The sequence below is a fragment of the Populus alba genome, chromosome 19 (genome assembly GCF_005239225.2).
Source record: "Populus alba chromosome 19, ASM523922v2, whole genome shotgun sequence".
NCBI lineage: Eukaryota > Viridiplantae > Streptophyta > Magnoliopsida > Malpighiales > Salicaceae > Populus > Populus alba.
Genome location: NC_133302.1, coordinates 20,834,844 through 20,857,404, shown reverse-complemented (window position 1 = coordinate 20,857,404; position 22,561 = coordinate 20,834,844). Strand labels below are relative to the sequence as shown.

The window sequence follows — 22,561 nt, the reverse complement described above, 5'->3', positions numbered from 1 at the left end:
ATTTGATCCATCATATTTTTTAGTTTAACTAAGTTAATTATCATTTATTTTTTTTAAAAAAATTAACTTGATACATGTATAATAATAATTATCAAAACTTGAGAATTGTTTTTTCATGAAGTTTTACTTATTTATTTATCTTTTTAATGATATATAGATTATTAGAAAATAATATAAATTATATCATAGGATCTTACTTAACAGCTTAAGCTATTGGGTTAAAATGATTCTTTAATATGGTATCACATCTTTGATGACCAAGTTGTCATGAGTTCCAATCTTATCATCTTTATTTATTTAATAAAAATCAAATAAAATAATGTAAGTTTGTGTAAGTTTCAAGTCTAAATAGTTTTATTTAAAGAGAATATGTTATAAAATTATATAAATGAATTCTCGTATAATAATTTAAGTTATTAAATTAATATATATATATATCAATTATTGTGTTCTTGATGTGATCCTATACTTTTCCTGTTTTTGAGTAGACGTCTAGACAAATGCCAAGAATTCTTATCCTTCTATCCCATCTCATGAACAAAAACCGAGTGCCTTTACCTTTCGTAAACAAGTCCCATTCTAGTTTTGTCATGATCCCCGATTTCCTCCTCCTCCTCTGTATTTTAGGCAGCCAAATGGTCCTCCTCGCGTTCAAGAAAGAATGGTCCTTCCTAGGTATTAGATTCATCCCGTCCACTAAATAATACCATTGGCTTTCTCACTTCAGCCGAAACCACCATCGACAACCTGTGCTAGTTTTTGGTTTCCTCCAAACCTTTGGGCCTCTACTCTCTATATAAGCAAAACCTAAAGCTTGGTTGCGCCAGCAAACAAAATCCTATATTACATCTTATCCTTCTCAACTAAAAATTGTCCTTTTTTGTTGTTGTTCTAGTGCAAAGAAAGGGTAAAGAAAGATGATTTCAGCAAGATCGTTCCATCAGAACGCCAAGAACCAAGTCAAGTCAATCTCTCAGGCCAAGAAGCTGTCTTCTCCAACTTCTAGTACTGTGGTTTCAAGCAAAGTAAAAGAAAATCAGAAAGCAACGCAAGCAGAGGAGTCCCTGAGGAGAGTCATGTACTTGAGTTGCTGGGGTCCTTACTAGTTATTTGATAAACTATTAGCTAGCAGAGGAACTATGGTCATGGAATGGTGACAGCAAAGAGGCAATCAAAGAGTTTCGAAGGCAAGGGGCCGACTGCTTATCAACAATCAGATTCTGCTCTAGCAATTGTTTTTAAATGGAATATTGTAGTTTAATGAATTGCTAGATGATGGGAGAAAATTTTCTTAATTTCTGCATGTTGATGTAAATTGTACTTTTTTTGCTGAATTTTGTACATAATCAACCTGTAATGTAAGAGCCTTACTATGATCAAAGTAATATTATAGAGTGCAATATAATTATCCAGTCAACTCTTTCTCGTGCATATATATGAAAAAAAAAGAGAAATTTAGTAACCAATCCAGCCTTTATACAATATAGTTTCATGATAAAACTCGATTAATTAGTAGATTATGCAATTCTGATACATATAACTAACAATTTTATCATATAATCAAGGTGTTTTTTTTTTTTTTTTTTAAAAAAGGAAAAGATAGAGGGACTGGCTTTCCAAATCGTCAATTGGAGGCGGCGGCATTTCAGGCTGTGTTTATGTTCTGTTTGTCTATTGAAAAATAAAATGATTTTTGGAAAATAATTTGCATAAAAAACTTTATAAAGATTTCATCAAAACTTAATATAGCTGCCGTTAATTTGCATATTCGATCGTGCCCGCAATATCCCAAACATGTCGAAGTTTAACAAATTAAAGATTGATTTAAAGTTTTGAGTTTTTTAATCTTCAATTTAAAATGCTTTTTGAAAGATAGATAATGTTCAGGATATAAACGGGCGGCCCGTGCCGACTTAATATTTTTTTCAATAAGATAATGCAAGCGTTATCAAATATGAAAACATAAAATTGAGATTCGGTTCATTGTAATATTGTTTTTATTGTATCTAATAATTTTGATTAATTTAAATAATATGAATAAAAAATATAATAATAAATAATAAATAAATTACAAAAAATCTGAGACCCGAGTCATTAATTGAGTTAAAAAAACTCAGTTAATTTAATAATATAATTTAAAAAAAGTATCAACAAAAAATAAAACAAAAAATAGAAATAATTAGCTAACTATAAAAAAAAAGAGTTGTCAATATAATACTTGGAATAAAAAAAAAGAATAGCCTGATAGACTCACCATTGCTCTTCCATGGACATCATCGTACCACAAAAAAAAGCTTACCGAGACAATTCTAATGCCACCGTGAAAGGTTGGATGACCAAAATGAAAAAGGTTGTACGTGCAATAAGAGCAGTGACTTAGAAATAAAATCAATGAAAAAACATGAAGTAAGCATTCCATATTTATATTTCATCAATTTATTTAATTTAATAAAAAAACATAATTTCTATAAATAAAAGCTAAATCTAACAAAACAAATAACAAATAAAGAGACTCGATATCACTTGAGTTATTTTTAAAACTAATGAAAATTTCTATAGAAACCAAATGAGAAAAATAAGCTTAATAAAAGCAAACATGTGCGAATCTTTTAAATTTAGGTTAATTCGCCAAACTCGCAACCTATAAAATTCTAAACTCAAGGTCAATATAAAAAACTTAATTCCTAAGCAATTTAATGTTTAAAGATGAAATAAAAAAAATTATCAATATAGAAAATTTGTCAAAGTAGAAAAAATAGCAATAAAAAATAAGGATCAAATCTAACAGAAACAAATAACATGCGAATGAAATGGTAAAAAAAATCAATTTTACATATCATTTTAAACAAAACAAATAGCAATCTAAAGAATAGACCCAAATCTAACATATGAAAAAAAAAAAAAAGAGAATGCAATTTAAAAACAAATTTTAATTATATAAATTATTTTAAATAAAATAAATAGTAATTAAAAGAACACGAACTAAATATGAAGGAAAAATAAATTAAGGAGTTGATTTGAAAACTTGAAGGGTCAATGTGAAATCGAGGAGGAAAGAGAGAAAAAAAGGGATCATCGCATCAAATTGAAGGTTCATTGGTTACATACACTGCTCATAAATGGAGGGGTTGTAGAAACGATTTGACTACTGCTCTAGAAGTCACCGTTTAACAGCCAAACACTGCAACATGCATAACCCAACACAACACGAGAACGACCTATGCGCCGACCCGTGTAATACACGCATCAATAACTTTTTTAAAAAATGTTTATATATTTTAAAAGATCAAATCTATCATAATTTAAAGTGATTATAAGAAAAAGAAAATGATAAAAACACATAAAAGCTCATTGGCATTAGTTAAAATGTTTTTGCTTGTAAGGGTTTATTATTCATTTTAATATGTTTAAAAAAGTAAAAAGACATACAAGTCCTTGACGCCAACTTAATAATTTTTTTTCTTTAAGGGCTCTTTAGTTATTTTATTGAGAAAAAAAATATAAAAAACTTATTTACCCTTCACCAATTTAATAATGGCCAATTTGATAAAAATTTCTCAATTGGATCTCTTTATCAAATATAACCGGATCAATTCACACCATTAAAATTTATGCTTAAAACGATATCTTCTTAAAACAAATAAGTTCTTGGTTATAATTTTAAAAGAAACTTTCTATGGCGAGACTTAATTTGATAATATCCAATAGATAAAGCACTCAAATGTATTCATCTCCTTTTTTTCTTTTTTCTTCTTCCTTTTTATTTTTAGGACATAGCCATAGAAATAAAACCTGGTCTGACGGGTTGATCTAAGACCTGGGCTACCCAGGGCTTTGACAGGGTTTTAAATGATCTAAACCTGAGCTTTGTAATTAGCCTGGTAAAACCTAGGTGACCCACCAGATCAACTTAAAACTCAAGTGACTTGGCTTAACTCGGGTGAGACCCGAGCTTTTTATTTTAATTTTTTTTATATTTTTTTAATAAACCCAAAAAATATAAAGTTAATTTGTGATTACTTGGTCTCATATATATTTTTCTATAACTTACATTCCCATAAAATATTTTTTAACTTTTTCATGTGAGATAGCTATATTTATAGTCTAAATCCCATGAATTGTTTCTTAATATTTTCTATGCGTGATAGCTAACTATACATATAGCTTGCATTTATATGAAATGTTCATTAACTTTTCTATTCTATGTGTGATAGTTATTTATATATAGTCATAAAAAAATATAGAATGTTTTTAATTTTTTCATGTGATAGTTATACCATATCAAAAAAGTTAAGAAATATATTTATATTTATATTTATATAGTTTATATGTATACTTATTCTATTTTTTAATTTTTTTATTAATTTAATATAAATCAATCTAAATTAACCTGAAAAAAATAAAAATCTCATTTCTTAGCCGCGTACATCCTGAGTAAGGTTTAATACCTATATACACAGCATCTACCTTTATATTAAAATCTTGAGGATGCCCTCGTGTACTTTTTCTGGTTTTGAGTAGACACCTAGAAAGTTAAAATTCTATCTTTCTAGCCTCGCTCGTGAACATGGATTTGCCTCCTATAGTTAGGCTCAATTTGGATTTTTATAAAGCAAAATTGAGTGGCCATTAGTGGTGAGGTTGTTTTTTTAATTTTTTTTATTTAAAAATATATTAAAATAATATCTTTATATTTCTTAAAATTTATTTTTAATATTAACCTAACAATTTTAAAAATTTAAAAATTTACAAAACTACAACTCAACGCAAAACATCCTCCTAGTACAAGTCACGTTCATGCTTTGTCATGATCGAACATGCTAAAATGTATTAAAAACTCCCAATTTTTATTATTATTATTATTTTGTCACTGTCTGCTTAGTGATTTATGATATCAAAGTGAGGGGTCCTTAAAATAATACCATTGGCTTTCTAAAGCCAAAACCACCAGCTGCAGCCTGTACCCAGTTTCTGGTTTCCTTGTACCCAGTTTCTGGTTTCCTTCAAGCTTACGGCCCCTTAGACTCTATATAAGCAAATCCCAGTATACCATTTGAACCATCAAACACAAATTCTCAATTACTTCTGATCCTTTTCAATTAAAAATTTCTCCATTTTTTTGTTGTTCTACTAGTACAAACAAACAAAGGAAGTAGAAAAATGAGTTCGGCAAGCAGAGCTTGGGCTGTAGCCGCTAGTATGGCAGCTGTGGAGGCCTTGAAAGATCAAGGGTTCTGTAGATGGAACTACACAATAAGATCACTACACCAACATGCCAAGAACCAAGTGAAGTCAATCTCTCAGACCAAGAAGCTCTCTTCTCCAGCTTCTACTGTGATTTCTCGTAAAGTAAGAGAAAATCAGAAAGCAAAGCAATCAGAGGAGTCACTGAGGAAAGTCATGTACTTAAGTTGTTGGGGTCCTTACTAGTTGATTACTGAGCTACTAGCAGAGGAACTATAGTCATGGATTGGTGGCCACAAAGAGGCAACCAAAGAGCTCCAAGGGACACTTGTCTGAACAGACATCACAAGGCCAACAGCTTCTGGAGCTGGAACCCATCAACAATTATGATTATCTCGATAAGCTTAATTTATCATCAGTAGCAATTGTATTTCAATCGATTGTTGTTGAATAAATTGCTAATGATGGGGGGAAATGCATGTTTTTAACGCTGCCAGTTCATATATAAATTGTAAATTTTGAACCTATAATGGAAGAGCTTTGAAAGGTTTGCTATGATGGAGGAAATCATGATATCATACAGTGGAATATATATATATATATATATATATATATAACATTTATTTAATAAGGCTCTTTTTTTTTTTATAAATTCTATTAAAAACTATTTTTTTTTTATGGTGATAATGTGATTTTTTTGAAAAAATAAATTACATGGAGAACTTGATAGGTTTCGCCAAAATTTAGCTTGAGTGTTTTGATCATCAACGTCTTTTTGCGTTTTCAAGCCATCCAAACTCCTTATTTTTTTCCAACGAAATCTCACATCAACAGACTACTCTTAACGTATTTCCTTTCAATATTCACCATTAGAGTTGCAGTTCAATAAATTATTAAATTTAAACGTTTGGGGTTATCAATGAAATTTAACAAGAAGACAGTTAAAAAAATTAAATACAAAATCTTAAATAAAAATTATGAAAAAAATATTAATTTAAAATAAAAAATTTAAACTTGAAACTTATTCCGACCAATTTTCTTCAATCAAGATATTCAAATTTTTACTATTTGATAAAAAATATTATAATATATATATATATCATATTAAAAAATTAAATTTATAATCAAACTCTTAAAAATAATTTAATATTAACTTTTAACACTTACCAAATTCCATGGAACGAATTCAAAATCAATATCAATAAAGTTTGAAGTAATTTAGATAGAAACAAAAATAAAAGGTTAAATTGTTATTTTCTAATCAATAAGAGCTATTTTTATGTTTCAAAAATATTTTTGAAAAAATATTACTTTTTTTTAAATTTTTTTTACTTTAAATTAATTTTTTTATTTTTTCACATTGTTTTAATATATTGTATCAAAAATTAGTTTTTTAAAATAAAAAACTTTAAAAAAATAACTAAAATTATATTTTTAAAAAATAAAAATAAAAATAAAAATAATTATGCGCCCCTTGTTGAGAGTCGAGACCTTGGTTCTGGTGACACATGCAATGAATGCATGGTAATCGACTATTCAAAGAAAATGAGTGGATTTTTACGAAGGAAAACCGTGTGTTGCTCATCAGCAACAACTCACACTCTAGCCTTTTCATGATTTTTAAAAAAAGTGTGCTTGAGATACCATTTTCTCCAACTTGTAGTTTTTGACATTAATGAAAATCTTATCCTAACACGACCCCACTAATAAAAAACACAAGAAAACATCTCATTGGCTTCCACTTTGCCTAAACCAGCAGCTAACATCCTGATCTTGTAGGCTCTGGTTTTCTCCCTAAGCTTCTGGCCCCTTCTGTACTCTCTATATAAGCAAACCCCTGCTTGCCATTTTCACGATCAAGCACAAAAGCTCGATAGATTATTCCTCGTCTTCCTGAACTAAAAGAGTCTCCATCCTTCTGTTCTAGTACAGAGAAGAAAATAGAAAAAAAATGAGTTCAACAAGCAAAGCTTGGATGGTAGCCTTTGGTATTGCAGCTGTGGAGGCAATGAAAGATCAAGGGTTTTGCAGATGGAACTACACAATAAGATCATTACACCATCATGCCAAGAACAAAGTTTGGTCAATGTCTAAGGCCAAGAAGCTGTCTTCTCCGACTTCTAACGTGGTTTCAAGTAAAGTAAGAGAAAATCAGAAGGCAAAGCAATCAGAGGAGTCACTAAGGACAGTCATGTACTTAAGTTGTTGGGGTCCCTACTGAGGTTGTTGTTGGTTATAGAAGACAAAGATCTAACTGTTTGTAGAGTTCCCATCACAGATTTTGATCAGCCATGATCAGATTCTAGCTACTCCGGGACCATCAATTGTAAATCTGTCATTTTTGTTTATTTAAATTATATAAATCTTTAATCTGATTATAAACTGCTATTCATGTAAAATAAAAAAATTACATAAATTTTATTTTTCACAACCTATATTAATCTGAAATTGAAAATAAATTATAGACGATTCCTTTTATATGATAAATTATAACTTAAGTATTTTATTACCATTTAATAATATTATAAATATCAATAATATCCTTTTGTGTTCTCTCCAAGAAGAAAATGATATCCTTTTGTGCTGAAAGTCATGAGCTATTTTAAATAGGATATCTGAAAATAAGATAAAAGATAACTTAGCGGCGCACTGAATTCAGAAAGCAATATAGCACATAGGAAAGGTATTATTAGATTTTCTTAAAGAGGAAAATGAAATGAATTTTTTTTCTTTGAATTTAAAATTAAATTGTTATGGTACAAATTAAACTTCACAAAAATATAAAATATTGTACATCAAATAGAATATTTGTTTTTTTACAATTATTTATGCTTCATAAATTTTGAATTCATAAAATTACTTAATGTAATTTTTCACATAAATTTTGAATATAAATCTCATTCAAACATCACCACATGAATCACGGGAGGATGCTTTGGCTAATCTCCTAAAAATGCTCCTGAATAATTTAAAAAAAAAAAAGTTAATTTGAAAGGAACTTTTTCTAGTTTTAATTACGACTGACAGATCAATTCGGGATCTGGCTAACCTAATCTTGCATGGAACACTAAATGTAACACAAATAAATTACTCTCAATTTCGCTAAAACAACGGGCATGGAATTTCAGCTGTATTGAGTCTTGCATGATTCTTAACTGGTCCATTTTCTTTTAGTACAATGAGTTGGAAGAGCAAGGTTTGGACTGCTGTAGGCAGTGTAGAAGCTGTGGAGGAGTTGAGAGATAAAAATACGTGGAGGCTAAATCCTGCCATGAAATCCTTGCACCATCAACATGTCATTAACAACACGGGCTCCTCCTCAAAGCCTACTCGAGTGGGAAGTGCAGCAGCAGCAGGATCACCACCTCCACAAGCAACTACAGCTTCAAAAGTATATAGAAGTAAAGAGAAAAGGCTAAATCAATCTGAAGAATCCCTGAGAACAGCATCTTTGGTGTTCTTAGGGATCGCCTCTCACCTACAAGTGATCATGACCCTAATCCTTATCTTAAATTTCCTTTTCCACTCGCCATTGCTTCCTTGTTGATTGTTATCCTATCACATCTTTAACTATGATGATTAGTCCACTGGCAAGATCCAAGGGAATCCATGCTTCATTGACCATGTCAAAAGATTTGTAAGAGTAAAGTCACTTTCTACAAAGGTTGTGTGACTAGAACCCAGCAGGCCATCTAGTGCCATATGCGTCTGGTTGGGTTAAATCATTGCCCGCAAAATATTTTGAATGAATCACCGAAATGAAATCATGGAAGAGAGAAGCTTTTCTTGCAAGAGGGCCACATGGGAGCATCAGTGTGTGTGTGTTCCCGTGTTGTTATTTTAACGTTTCCACAAGATCATGTTTCCAACATCATAGCAAATCATGATGTTTTAGATGCTTTCTTCGGGTCTATAGTCTATTATCCATTCTTTTTAAGATAAAGCATATATATAAATAAAAAAGGATGTGTTAGGTTGTTTTTTAAAATATTTTTTATTTTTTAAAATTAATTTTTGATATTTGTATATAAAAATAATAATTTAAAAATAAAAAAAATATAGTTAGACGGTAATGCTAAACGAGATATATTTCTTAAAGTAATAAAATTAAAGAGAGTCTCCATTTGAAAGCAAAAGTGACATCCAAGGCTCATTTCAAGCAAAAGTAAATTTTTTAATTTTTCATTGAGACAATGATACCTTATGACAGGTTGATCGAGTCTAAGTATGTGTATAATATTGTGGTATAAAATATGTTTTTAAAGTATTTTTATTTAAAAATATATTAAAATAATTTTTTTATTTTAAATATTAATACATTAAAATTATCTAAATAAAATATTAATTTAATTTTTTTTTTAAATCGGATACACCGAAACAAAATTCCAAACATAAGCTAAGCACACTCCAAATGGGACCTGCGAGATCAAGTTTAATGATTGTGACAACTAACAATCCATTATTATTATTATTATTATTATTATTGTAGTAAAAATAGAAAATATAACTAAAGTACAAAACCCCTCCAAAAAAAAAAACTATTCAAATTTTCCATCTTTTAAGCAGAGAGTGAAATGAAAATTTAGTCTTTGCAAAAATGCCTTTTTGGCAAACAAGCACTGGCACTGGCAATGGCAATGCCACTTCTTCTTCAACCACCACCACCACCTCTTCTTCTTCAACATCTTCAAGTTCCATGAGCAGTAATAACAGTAATGGCAACAATGGTTGTCAGCAGAACCAAAGTAACCAGCTTGGAGAGACAAGATCAAGTCTTTATTATTCAACAAATGCAATGTCTTTTGTTACCAAGTCTTTGTTGCCTACTAGAAGAAGACTCAGGCTTGATCCTCCTAACAAGCTCTTCTTCCCTTGTAAGTACTAAGGTTTTGGGTTCTTTTTGTTGTCTATATTCTTTTGGTTTTTGTTCTGTATGCACAACTTGGACTCTTTTTTACTTTTTTTTTCTTTGCTGTTTTCTTTAGTTTGTGTGATCTGGGTTTCTTTGTTTTTATTTCAAGCAAAGATATTCTGACTTGTCCATGTTATAGATTACACAGCTTAGATTGTCGTCTGCATGTTTTACTTGATATGAACTGTGATTAATAGATTCATTTGTTGTTTGTGATGATCTGGGGAAGGGGGCTTAATTTATTGAAGGGAAATGAACTTTTTGAGGATGATAATGTCGAGTCCTTATGAAAGCAGATTGATTATTCGTTAGTGGTCAAAATCAAACAAGTTTAAGAAACCTGATTGGGTTTGCTCATTGTATATCCAAAAGCTAATCATCCAACTTTTCTTAATTAATGTACTTGGAGCTGAGAAATATTTTATTATTATTATTATTATTGGTTTTTACATTTGAAGCTATCATTATACAGATGGACTAGTTTTTCTTGATTAATCTTGCTATTTCTGGGGTTACTTTATGTGTGTTTCCATTACTGTAAATTTTGCAATGAACTGGATTTGTGTTTGCTTGCTTCTTAATTTGTTTCAATCTTATTGTATTGAAGATGAACCAGGAAAACAGGTTAGGAGTGCCATTGGCATAAAAAACACTAGCAAGTCTCATGTAGCTTTCAAGGTATGAATAATCTGTCAACTGTTTTTTTTTTTAATCAATGCTTTTTATGTTTATCATTTTTTTTTTGGAATTGTTGGTGGTATAATGGCTGTTGTAGTTCCAAACAACTGCACCAAAGAGCTGTTACATGCGTCCTCCCGGGGCTATACTTGCACCTGGTGAAAGTCTTATTGCAACTGGTAATCAATATCTCCTCCACCACCTATCTTGTTCATTGTGCCCAATAAAATGATCAGGGACGATGTGCGCTGTATACATTTTGATTTTAGGGAATTATCATTCTGAATCATTACTTGCCAACAGTATTCAAGTTTGTGGAGCCTCCAGAGAACAATGAGAGACTATTTGATCAGAAGAGCAGGGTAAAGTTCAAGATCATGAGCTTGAAAGTGAAAGGAGAAATGGAATATGTTCCTGAGATGGTATATTGTCTGCACCCTTCATCTGATTTTTATTATTGATTCTACATTAAGCTCCTGTCAACATGATTTGATGAAAATCTTCCTTTGTTTTGTTGATAAAACTATTGGTTTTCAACATGGTCATAAGCATCATTACTAAGCGTTATAGATTAGTTGTAAGAATTTCTTAAAAGAGAACTCTGGAAAAAAAAAAAAAAAAACAGCATTATAAGTAGAAAATAAGAAGTGGATGCATCAGTCGTTCAATATGTACTTTTGATAGGCTAGCCTTCTTTGTTCCGACTTCCAACTCTGTGATTTGTGAATCTTCAACACTAGTTTAAATGCTTGTCAATAAATGAATTTCAGGATTTTCTTGACTGCATTTTCATCTTGATTCAGTTTTCCTTCATCTGAATCATCTATCAGAATTGTGAGCTCTCTATGATTGGTATATGCTTGTTTTATGAAACATGTAGGACTGGAGATCTAATTTTGTTGTCTCAATGTGTAAGCTTATTTTTGGTCTGTATGCCAGGAAGAATGCTTCTGATGTTGTGATCTATTACAAAACAATGGCATTGATCTATACAAATGCTGACCAAGCTATGTTTATACATTTTTATGCAGTTTGATGAGCAGAAGGATCAAGTAGCAGTTGAGCAAATTTTACGAGTTGTTTTTCTTGATCCAGAATGCCCTAGCCCTGTAAGTAAAACAGATACATCTCTAATATGTTCTCTGCCTGTATTTAAAAGGAAAATATAAAGACCAAAAACAGGCCTTCTGAATCTTCGAGGAAATTCTGTTTTGTTTCCTTCAAAGGCACTGGAAAAGCTTAAAAGACAACTGGCTGAGGCTGAAGCTGAGCTCGAAGCACGCAAGAAGCCTCCAGAAGATGCAGGCCCCCGAGTTGTTGGCGAAGGACTTGTTATAGATGAGTGGGTGAGGTCTTGAACATTTGGTTTGCCATTTATTTCTTCTTTACAACATTGTGGCCTATAAATTTTCCTGACTTTGCTTCTCTGATATGCATTTCAGAAAGAGCGGAGGGAAAGATACCTGGCACGCCAGCAGGTTGAAGTTGATTCTGTGTGAAGATCCTGTTTCCTTGTAAGCACTTGTTTTTTCTTGAGCTGAGGTTTCCTTCATGCAATGTTGAATGCTTTGCCTCTCGGTCCGTTGGTGGAGGCGGATGTGTGATAAGTCCGGTCCTGTTAGGGGTGCAGACATAAGATTTGGAAAGCAGGATTTATCAGCAAAGCCTGTAAAAAAAAGGTAAAATCAAGGCATTTGTCATGTCATATTAAGCTGTAAGGCACTTAATTATGTACTTGTGCCCTATTTATTGTAGATATGGGATTTTGATTAACGATGAATTAGTTAAATGTGTTGTGAAACCATGTTTTTTTTTTTAATCAATGCTGCACGGTGCAGCTCGGTTTCTGTATTTTTGCTCACAAGAACAATATTTTTAGTCCTTATGATGTCTTTCATGCTTTAAAATGTTATAAATTTACTATAAATTTATTCCAAAAACATATTTATTTTAAGCTTCTGTATCCATCTCTCAACCAAAACACGATTATATCTTTTCAGTATCCGTCACCTACCCTACTTGTTTACTTTTTGTTTCTTGGGATATTTGAGCTTTATAATCATTTTTATAATCATTAGCACACGTGTAAATTATTTATAATGCTGTCACGTAAAGCATCATAACATTGCATTATTATTTAGATGCTCCATGGAAGTGACAATGGATACATGCTCAACTCTGCTGCTGTTGTTGTTTTGCACATGAAAGCAACCTTTGAGCAGCTGTCCTTTATTAGTATTATTTATTGGATTGACAGCCTGATAGAGGCAAATTTGGCAGCTTTGTTGGAGATTTTGCCTGAGGAAGGGAGATATATACCCTTTTCTTTTGTTGATAAGGTAATGAACTAGTGGAATTTAGATTGAGATCTGGATTTGGTTCTTGCTTTGTGTTTTGTCCACTGCAATTAAATTATCCTGCTAATGACAGTGATCAAGAACCTGGAATGTGTTGTGCTTTGGACACTTCCTGGAAAAAAGAAGTCACTTTTATCGTGCTAATCCTCCTCATGCCTTGCATCTTTGTGTTTTTGATTGCCTTTAATAACATCCAAGATGTCCTCGTCTAGCACGAACTAATAAATTAAAGAAGAAATTACATGAAACATAGTTTGATAAGCAAAATCGTGTTGGGAATAAAGGGGAAGATCTTATCTTCCAAGGAACTGGAGACGGGGAAGATCTTGTTTAGATAGATTGATAGATATGGCCACCCAAACGTAGATGTCAATATAAAGCTTTAGCACTATCGAGGGAGAAATGATTATGAATGAATGAATTATTATTATTATTATTATTATCATAAAAAATCTAAATGGTTTTCACTGTAAAATTAAAACACCTTGTAATAATAATTTATTTTTTTTCATCCTTTTATTTTATTTTATTATTCGGTTTTTTTAAATTTTTTTTTTCTTTTCATGATTTAGTTTTTTAGAAATTAGACTTTATTATTTGTTTATATTTATTTTCTATTTAGTTATTATTGTGTTAAAAAAAATATTCACATTGTGCCGCAATTTTTTTTTTTAATTTTGTAATTTAAAAGAAATTGATAATAGGAGGATTAAAAATGAAAATGCAGTTTTTTTTTTCAAGGAACTGTTCATCCAGTACATTTATATCATGATATTTTCCCAAGATTTTATTTTAGTCCCTTTACTTTTCTTTTCAAAAAACAATGAGGGTGGGACCTTTAACCACAAATAAGTATGAAGCCATGAGTGCTGGCCTTCCCTTACAGGCCCAAGCGAGGCGCCATTCTTTTCTATGCTAGGAGCACTGAGCCACCCAGATAAGTGCCTAACCTTTGTTTTTTGGGTTTATAATATTATTTTTTTCATTTTTTTTGATTAAATTTCATTCAAATAAATAATTATATTATAAATGTCATTTTATTATGTACTATTCAATTTATATTTTGTTTTGGATGACATTATAGTGGTTTTTTTAATAAAATTAATATTATTTTGGACAACCCTTTGTGGATTTTTTTTTATAGATTTTATTTGTTTGCTTTATTTGCACAATTTTTATTTATTTATTATAGCATGATTTTATAATCATATTTTGTTTTTATTTATTTGCATAATCTCCAAAAAGTTCTAATGTATTATTCTTATATTTTAAGTACATCTGCAACATAATCATCAAAATATTTTTTTTTAATTAAAATTAAATCAGCTTTTATGATTCTAATAGTTATTTGCTTCAAAAAATAAATATTTTAATAACAAATTCCAAAACAAAGAAGATGCGCTTCGATATGATAAGAAGGTTTTAAATAAAGTGATGCATTTTCTATCCTTATTTTAATTTCCCAGAGTATTTTGGATATTTATTCTAATCCCTTATGGTTTTTATTAAATAAGATACATTACTAAGAAACTATTTTTTTAACAGATTAACAAGAAAGTGAAGAATTATACTAGTAAGTTATATTATTTTAATAGAATTTAAATTATTACTTTTCTTATAAAAAATTATAAAAATATAATTAAATAAAAAATTGAAACACTCCTTGCGATTCAAGATTAGATATTTTTATTTATATTTATTTCTTATTTTCTTGATTTAGTTTTTGATTCATATATAAATCTCTTTTTTTATATTTATTTGTTTATATAATTTTTTTATTTATTCAGTTAAATATATATATATATATATATATATAATTTTTGGTTTGTACTGAATTTAAATTAAAAAAAAAACTAAAAAACACGTTTCTCTCCCAAGTGGGTTGCAAAGTTAAGTGGAACTTTAATCTAAAAAGTTGAAATCAATTCTCCTTGTCCCCGTAAATTGCCATCTAAAGGGCAGTCATGATCTCTATCCTTGAATTTATATAAACTCATTATTAAAGTTGCTTGGTGGACCTCTCTTTGATAGTTGAAATATCACAATGTAGATTCATAAATTTCAATGGGTTGGTTGAAAAAGTATGTTTTTATTTTAAAATTTCTATATTTAAACCTTTAAATTATTAACAGAAACTAATTGACAAGTTAAAATCATTCTTCTTTGTCGTATAAAGTATTGTTTATTAAAATTTTTATATTTTTTGTAATTGTTTTTTTATTCTTTAATATTTAAGTTAAATAAAAATTAAATTTCATAATTTGTTTTTACTTTATATAAGGTTATTTTAGTCTTATGATGCGAGTCAAAGATTTGACAGGTTAACTCGAGGTTTTTTTTTAATTAATTATTTTTTTTTTCAATTTCATCATAACATTGAATTAATTTGGAATAGAGTTTCATAATTTGTTTTGATTGATTTTTTATTAGTTTATCCAAGTCTTATAATCTAGATTTGATAAGTTAATCCGGGTTAACTCAAGTTTTTTTGTCTATTTTTAATTGATTTTTTTTCAATTTCACTAATTTAACATTGAGTTAATCGAGAATCGAGCTTCAATATATTTTTTTGATTTAATTTCTATAAGGTTATCATGATCTTATAATTCAGATCGTAAATTTTACATGTTAACTTAGATTGACCCAAATTAATTTAATATATTACCATCTTAATTTTTTTAAAAACTTTATTTTGGTTTTTTTTTGTAAAATTATTTTTTTTAATTATTTATGTTGCTTTTAAACTTGACAAACCAATGTGGTCCCATTGCTTTTGTTAATGATTTCCTCCCACCATGCAGTTAGGACATGGTTAGCCCACAACCTTTGACTATAGGATTATTATCTCCTCTATGATAGAGACCACACCATTGATTTCTTTTCCTTATCTCCTCTATGATTCCCACTTGTCTCTGCTTGCTGTTGCTCTTGTGCGATACCTTCTTCCTCTAGTAATTAAAAAAAAATAAAAATTACTTCCCCTTAAGCTGCTTCTACGCAAGACATATTTGGACGGTACCAAAGTTATCTTCCTTTCTTTTTCATTACTATTTGTTGAAAATATATAATGAAATTCATTGAGCAATCTCAATATAAATGCCTACAGGAAAAGGAAAATGACTTTTTAATTTTGGTATTTATAAAAATAAAACAAAATATAATTATTAAACTTGATATAGCAAGTGATCCAATAATCTAGTAATTAATAGTTAATCAGATCAAATCTAACCAGATTAAATTGAATGATTTTTTTAAAAAATATAAATTAAAATAATTAAATATCATTTCTGATAACTATAGTATATAATAATTGTAGAAGAGCGGGCACTCAGCAAAGATTAAACCAATATGAATCCATCATCATGACTCAAAAAAAAAAAAAGAACTCCAGCTAGTTCTCAATTTGCCAACCATTTTCAATTGGATCCTTGAACTAATTTTTGTAATAGATTTTAAAGTATTAAACATTGTTCAATTGAATCCTTCCATCATGCCTAGCAACTAGTTTGAAAGAAATATTTATATAAAAAAATAAATCCAAATTCCATCAATCATCCACTGAGGAATCTATTCACATGATGTCCCCTTATAAACACCACTATCTTCAATCAAATGGCATAGCTTTGGAAGCTTCCCTAGCATCCCTCCATGCTAACACTATCTTTTACCATCACTACAAGTCCACAACAACTACAATTATTGATCATCCAGCACGTGACATCCTTGCCCGCCCATTCAGACAAAGAGCCATGTCCGATTCTCGTCACAGCACGTGTCCTCTCATCACGTGGAGCAAGTCAAGAAAAAGACAAATTTATCTTAAATTCCTGTGGGACCCCACTTGATAAGAGTGTTGAGCTGTTATTGGTCAGATAAAGATGAACCGTGGGTTTTAGATAAGGTCGACACCTGTTGCTCCCTTTACCTGTTACAAAATTACACTTTATCGTCATTTCTTTTCGTGATAATTCCACGCTTCAGTGAATCATTTTCTATCATTTTATCGAACCCTTCCACTTTATTAAAAAAATAAAAATAAAAGCAACAATATATTAATTCTCAAATATAGTACATTCATTTCCTTTACTTATCATAAGTTAAACAATATAAAAATTAAATTTAAATTTAAAATTATAAACACATTTATCAAACATTAAATTTTTTACAAAATTTATTATAAACAATATTTTTTCTATGGAAAGTTTTTCTTAAATCTTTTAGATATTCTCACAAGAAAAAAAATTATACTTTTATATTATTTGAGCTTTTATTTAAACTACAATTCTAATATCAAATATTTTACAAAAACTAATTTTACTCATTCAAAATAAAATTTCATTAAAATCTTAATATAAAAAATAATGTTTTTAAAAATTAAATAAATATTTTTTAAATAAAAAATATTTTAAAAATAATGATATACGCAATTAAAAAATTTTAAAAATATAAAATTTCAATCACATCAATACACAATTTCTCGCGATAAAAACTTCACTTCTGTACAAAACATCAACCTCGATCCTCAGGCCCACCACTAATCTACTACTATCCCAAACCACTTTATCAAAGTAAACCACTTCCTGTTTTACAAAACCACAAGCACTTTTCCCTCTATAAAACCACACACCCAGTCCTCCCTCCAAGCACTCAAGCAAACTTAAAATTCCTCCCACCGTAATTTTTTCTGCCGATACATCGGAAAGGCCTGGAAAATGAGTTATTTGAACCGAGTTTGGGTGGCAGCTACCGTGGCTGCAGTTAGACATCCTGATCAAGGGTGGAAATCCAACTTAAAATCACTGCAACAAGGTAAGATGAGGGTGTTCTCCAGAGGAGATGCCACGGAGATCCGGCCACTTGCTGGTTCAGTTGAATCGGATTGTGGTGGAGTTTTTGGGAGTTGTGGATTAGAAGGAGTGAGGCAAAATGATGATTCTCTTCGACGAGTTATGTACTTAAATTGCTGGGGTCAGGGGTGAGGAGATAGCTAGGAGACTCATGTTTAAGAGAGAGGATGATTGACTCGGTGGTGAGAGCGAGTTTTGACTCGGTGAGTCGTGAAGTATTAAGAGGAGATTGAATTGACTGGGCGAGTTGGAGTGTAATTGAGAAATTTTATCCAGGATGATAGAGATAGATTAATGTGACTTTGTTAAGAAAAAAAATTGTACAGAGCATGATTTTGTGTTTTTAATGAATATATATTTTATTTACTCTATTTTAATTTTAATTAATATAATGGATAAAATATATTATTATGAGATACTTTGTATTTCAGAAAGACATCTCACAGTAATTATGTTTTGATTAACATTCATTAATAGAAAAAGAATCTAATGATTCAATTCTATATTGGAAATATTCTCCTAAACTTAATAAATAAGCAACTACCTAGTCTAACAAATTTAAATTTAGCCACTTAATTATAACAAATTAAATTTAGCCACTTCAATCAAAATAAATTCCATGATGAAAATAAAATTCAGGTGTTTGAAACATATAAGTATATACAATTAATTGGAAACAAGAATGATATTTTTGCATAATTTATAATTTGAAACAGAAACTAATGCTAAAAAATTGTTAACTATAATTATAATATATGAATAATTTGAATAGATCTCTTCAATATTATATCTTCTTTATTTACAAGTGATAATAAAATTATGTGTTTCTTGTAGTTTCTATTTTAGCTTTAATCAACAATTTAATTTTTTTTCCCAATATCTTAAATAAATTGATATTGTAATTGTGGGTGGATTATAATGCAATGATAATTAAAAAAAAAATGTCAGTAAATCTTTAATCATTCAAATAATTTATTTTCTTTGATATATTAGTCCTTCATATTTACTGAGCATCTAATTTGATCCTTGTCAACAAATTTCTTGGAATTCAGTCCAATTACACATGATGAATTAAGAAAATATTTATTTTAAGTGCAAGCAAGATTTCTTTTAAATATGTGTGGGGTGCCTTCTCTTTCAGTACTGTGCATTAATTAATTTATTTAATTTTATCTTTTCTCCTTTGACTCTTCAGCTAGGAACTGTCTGTATTATTGTGGCAACATGGAGGCAAGGTTCCTGCTCATGTGGATTTCTTTCTTACAACCCTCTGCTGTTCAGTTGCTTGCATACTGAGATTCTTAGCAGTGTTGGCTGTTGAGATTATCATCAGATCCATATGCTGATTTATCAACCCTTAATCATATGAAAATATGTTTCACAATCAAATTGAAAAGAAAAATAAAAAACAGCTTGAAGGATATAATTACCTTCTCGATCTTGCTAACAAAATTATTAATGAGATTAGTAGTCATACGGGTAATTATGATTTTCTTGCCTCCCCCTCATAGAAGTAATCATCGGCCATTTCCTATTGAAATCAAAATTATTAAATCTTGTTTGGTCTTGATTATAAAATATGACATGATTATGTGATTAATTTGATTTACTGAATTAATTAAAATAAATTTATTTTTGTTTTTTAATGAAAATTCAAAGTTGTGTTGTTTTGAATATATTTTTAAAATTAAACTGCTAGATTTTAATTAATTATGAATTTATCGAATTAACACTTATTCAGTTTTCTTATACATGATCTAAATTAAATCATATATCAATAAAAAATGATTTACTAAATTAATTCAGGTTTAGATAATATTTAGAATGTAATAAAGATTATTTTTCTAAATATTTTTATTTAAAAAAATATTAAAAAATATATTTTAATTTCTAAAAAAAATAATTTTAATTTCAACACATCAAAACAATCTAAAACATACTACAACAATTTCAAATTTTAACAAAACTTACTCTCAAGAACCCTTAACATTATTCAAATATATATATTTTTTATTATTATTATGAATATTTAAGCTAGTATTTTGACTAATCTTATAAGCTCTAAAATTAATAATTATATAAAATTCAATATAATTAAAAAACAAATCCAATACATCATAATTAAACAACCCCTCAGAATTACAAATACGCTTTTTCTTGCTCATCAAACAGGAAACAAACAACGCACCAAGTCCCATCCCACACAAAATTTTCCTTTTTTGACAAAATAACCCTTTAAATCAAATGGGAGCGTCTAATATAAGCCGTTTATGGAACTGTCAGTATTCCACCATGAGGCTCCAACGTATACTTTTTCTCCAACGGTCAAAAAATCTTTCAAAACAACACAAAACCCCCCCAAAAATCCCCTCATTAAACTCAAATAATCCTCACTTTCTCTCTCTCTCTCTCAAAAATTCACAGATTCCTTTGAAAAAGGTCAAATCTTGATTTGTAAAAAGAACAAGAAAACCCCCCATTTTGATAGTGCAACAAGAAAGATGAGTAGTCTTCTTCAATACCCAGATGAGGTTGATGCCCCAGAAGTTCAAATATGGAACAATGCAGCGTTTGATAATGGAGAATCAGAGGATTCTTTGAATCTTAAGTCTTCTTGGTGGACTCAAAGTCTTGAATCCAATGCAAGTAAAGAGAATCTTAGCCCAGTTTGTGAAAAATCATCTCCTGTTTTTGTCAATTCTTCAAACCCCACCAAGCCACTTCAATCAAATACCAATCTAGTTAACTCACTCGGGGGTAGTTCTTTGAAGATTGGGGTTTCAAAGATGGTGGCAAAGAATGAAGAGATCAAGAATCGTGATGAGAAAAAGATTGATATGGAGATTGAAGAGATTGAGAGAGAGATTAAGCGTTTATCTTCAAGACTTGAAGCACTTAGGCTTGAAAAGGTAGAGAGGAATACATCAAAGACTATTGAGAAGAGAGGGAGGATTGTGGCTGCAAAATTTATGGATCAGAAACAGAGTGTCAAGATTGAGGAACCGTTGATCCCAAGTTCTAAATCGAAGATTAATAGAAGAGGAGTCAGTTTAGGGCCAAGTGAGATTTTATCCGGATCCAAATCAAGGTTATTCTGTGGGAAACAAGAAATGAACACTCCTGTTTCGATTCAGAATCGGCGGAAATCTTGTTTTTGGAAGCTTGAAGAGATTGATGAATTAAAGGCAACTAAAGAGAGAGGAAAAAGCTTGAGTGTTAGTCCAAGATCACGAAAAAATGTGTCCAAGATTCAATTTCCTAAACAGGCTGTTACTACTGTGGGGTCTAGAAGATCAGTGAAGAAAGAAGATGGGATTATTGCTTCAATTCAGCCAAAGAATCTATTCAAAGATGGAGAAAAATCTGTTACTAATAAGAAACCCTTGAAGCCCGGACGGGTGGTGGCTAGTAGGTATAGTCAGATTGGAACAAATCAGTCTAATGGGAATCTAAGTGCTAGCGAGGCTCGAAAGAGGTCTTTGCCGGATAATGAGAAGGAAGATGTTAATAAGAGGAGGGCTTCGCGAGGAAATGGGGCGTGTCAGAGAATGGACAGTGGTAGAGTGAAGAAGAAGTGGGAGATTCCAATTGAAGTAGTGGTGTATAAGGGTGACGATGAAGGCGAATCTCCGCCGACAGTTTCTACAGTGGCTGATGTGTTGCCAAAGATTAGGACTGTCAGGAGTGTTGCCGAGACTCCAAGGGATTCAGGTGCTGCGAAAAGAGTGGCTGATTTGGTTGGGAAGAAACCATACTTTTGCATCGAGGAGGCTGAAGCAGGGGACTCTGTTTGTCAGGCTCTGAGTTTTGCAGGAGAGGATGGCGAGGAATAAAGGGAAGTTTTTCTTTTTTTTGGCCACTTTTGAATTGGTCTATGAGTAATTTTTCTCAGGTCTGTTGTTGATAAGCCATAACTCTTGTTAATTGTTATGACGGGGGTAAGGTTGTTTTTGGTTTGGTCTAAATGGGGTTGGAAATTTGTAAGTTTTTAGTCTGATTTCATCGCCATTTCTGATGATATGCAATAATATGATAAGCTTGTCTCTTGCTTTCTGTAATGGTTCAATCTTCATGGCATGGCAATGTGCAATGATTAATTTGTACTTTCCTTCAATTATAGCTATCTAATTATTAGACTATAATTTTTATATATTTAGCCATAATTAAGCTAACCATACCTCAGGTACCTTTCCAGGGCAAGAAAGAAGGTAGGTTTTTTTTTTTTTTTTTACCCCAAATACAAGGCCCTTTCAATGAGAAAAAAAGAACAATATTTTATATATATTTTTTATATTTTTAAATTGTTTGTTTTTTTATATATTTTTGATTGTTTTGTTGTATTATGTTAAAAATAATTTTTTTAATACATTTTTTAGTAAAAAAATATTTTCAAAAACAATTATGATCACAATATCAAACATTATCAAAATATAAAACAATAAAGAGTATATGTTAGATTCTGATGAGTGACAATTATCAACAATTGGGTTAATTAAATCATAATATCATTTTTGCGGTCTTCGAATTGTTTTGAAAGGCACGCTGAAGATACTTGCACTATATAACAGGTAATTAGATGAAGT

At 30.2% G+C, this 22,561-nt stretch overlaps 4 protein-coding genes across 4 annotated transcripts; all 4 read left to right on the top strand.

The window, feature by feature from the left end:
- Positions 1 to 5,052: 5,052 nt before the first annotated feature.
- On the top strand, positions 5,053 to 5,739 carry LOC118036732 (uncharacterized). Its single transcript, XM_035042529.2, has one exon. The coding sequence runs from the start codon at positions 5,161 to 5,163 to the stop codon at positions 5,428 to 5,430; it is 270 nt and encodes an 89-aa protein (XP_034898420.1). The 5' UTR covers positions 5,053 to 5,160; the 3' UTR covers positions 5,431 to 5,739.
- Positions 5,740 to 6,835: 1,096 nt separating this feature from the next.
- On the top strand, positions 6,836 to 9,127 carry LOC118036741 (uncharacterized). Its single transcript, XM_035042539.2, has 2 exons — positions 6,836 to 7,510; positions 8,359 to 9,127. Exon 1 carries the CDS (start codon positions 7,136 to 7,138, stop codon positions 7,403 to 7,405), a length of 270 nt encoding a protein of 89 aa, XP_034898430.1. The 5' UTR covers positions 6,836 to 7,135; the 3' UTR covers positions 7,406 to 7,510; positions 8,359 to 9,127.
- A 637-nt stretch (positions 9,128 to 9,764) lies between these two features.
- LOC118036747 (vesicle-associated protein 4-2) lies at positions 9,765 to 12,776 on the top strand. Its single transcript, XM_035042544.2, has 7 exons — positions 9,765 to 10,058; positions 10,704 to 10,774; positions 10,872 to 10,953; positions 11,078 to 11,196; positions 11,806 to 11,883; positions 12,001 to 12,120; positions 12,217 to 12,776. The coding sequence occupies exons 1-7, from the start codon at positions 9,782 to 9,784 to the stop codon at positions 12,271 to 12,273; spliced, it is 804 nt and encodes a 267-aa protein (XP_034898435.1). The 5' UTR covers positions 9,765 to 9,781; the 3' UTR covers positions 12,274 to 12,776.
- Positions 12,777 to 20,479: 7,703 nt separating this feature from the next.
- On the top strand, positions 20,480 to 21,811 carry LOC118036727 (uncharacterized). Its single transcript, XM_035042523.1, has one exon. It carries the CDS (start codon positions 20,480 to 20,482, stop codon positions 21,809 to 21,811), a length of 1,332 nt encoding a protein of 443 aa, XP_034898414.1.
- The last annotated feature ends 750 nt before the right edge of the window (positions 21,812 to 22,561 follow it).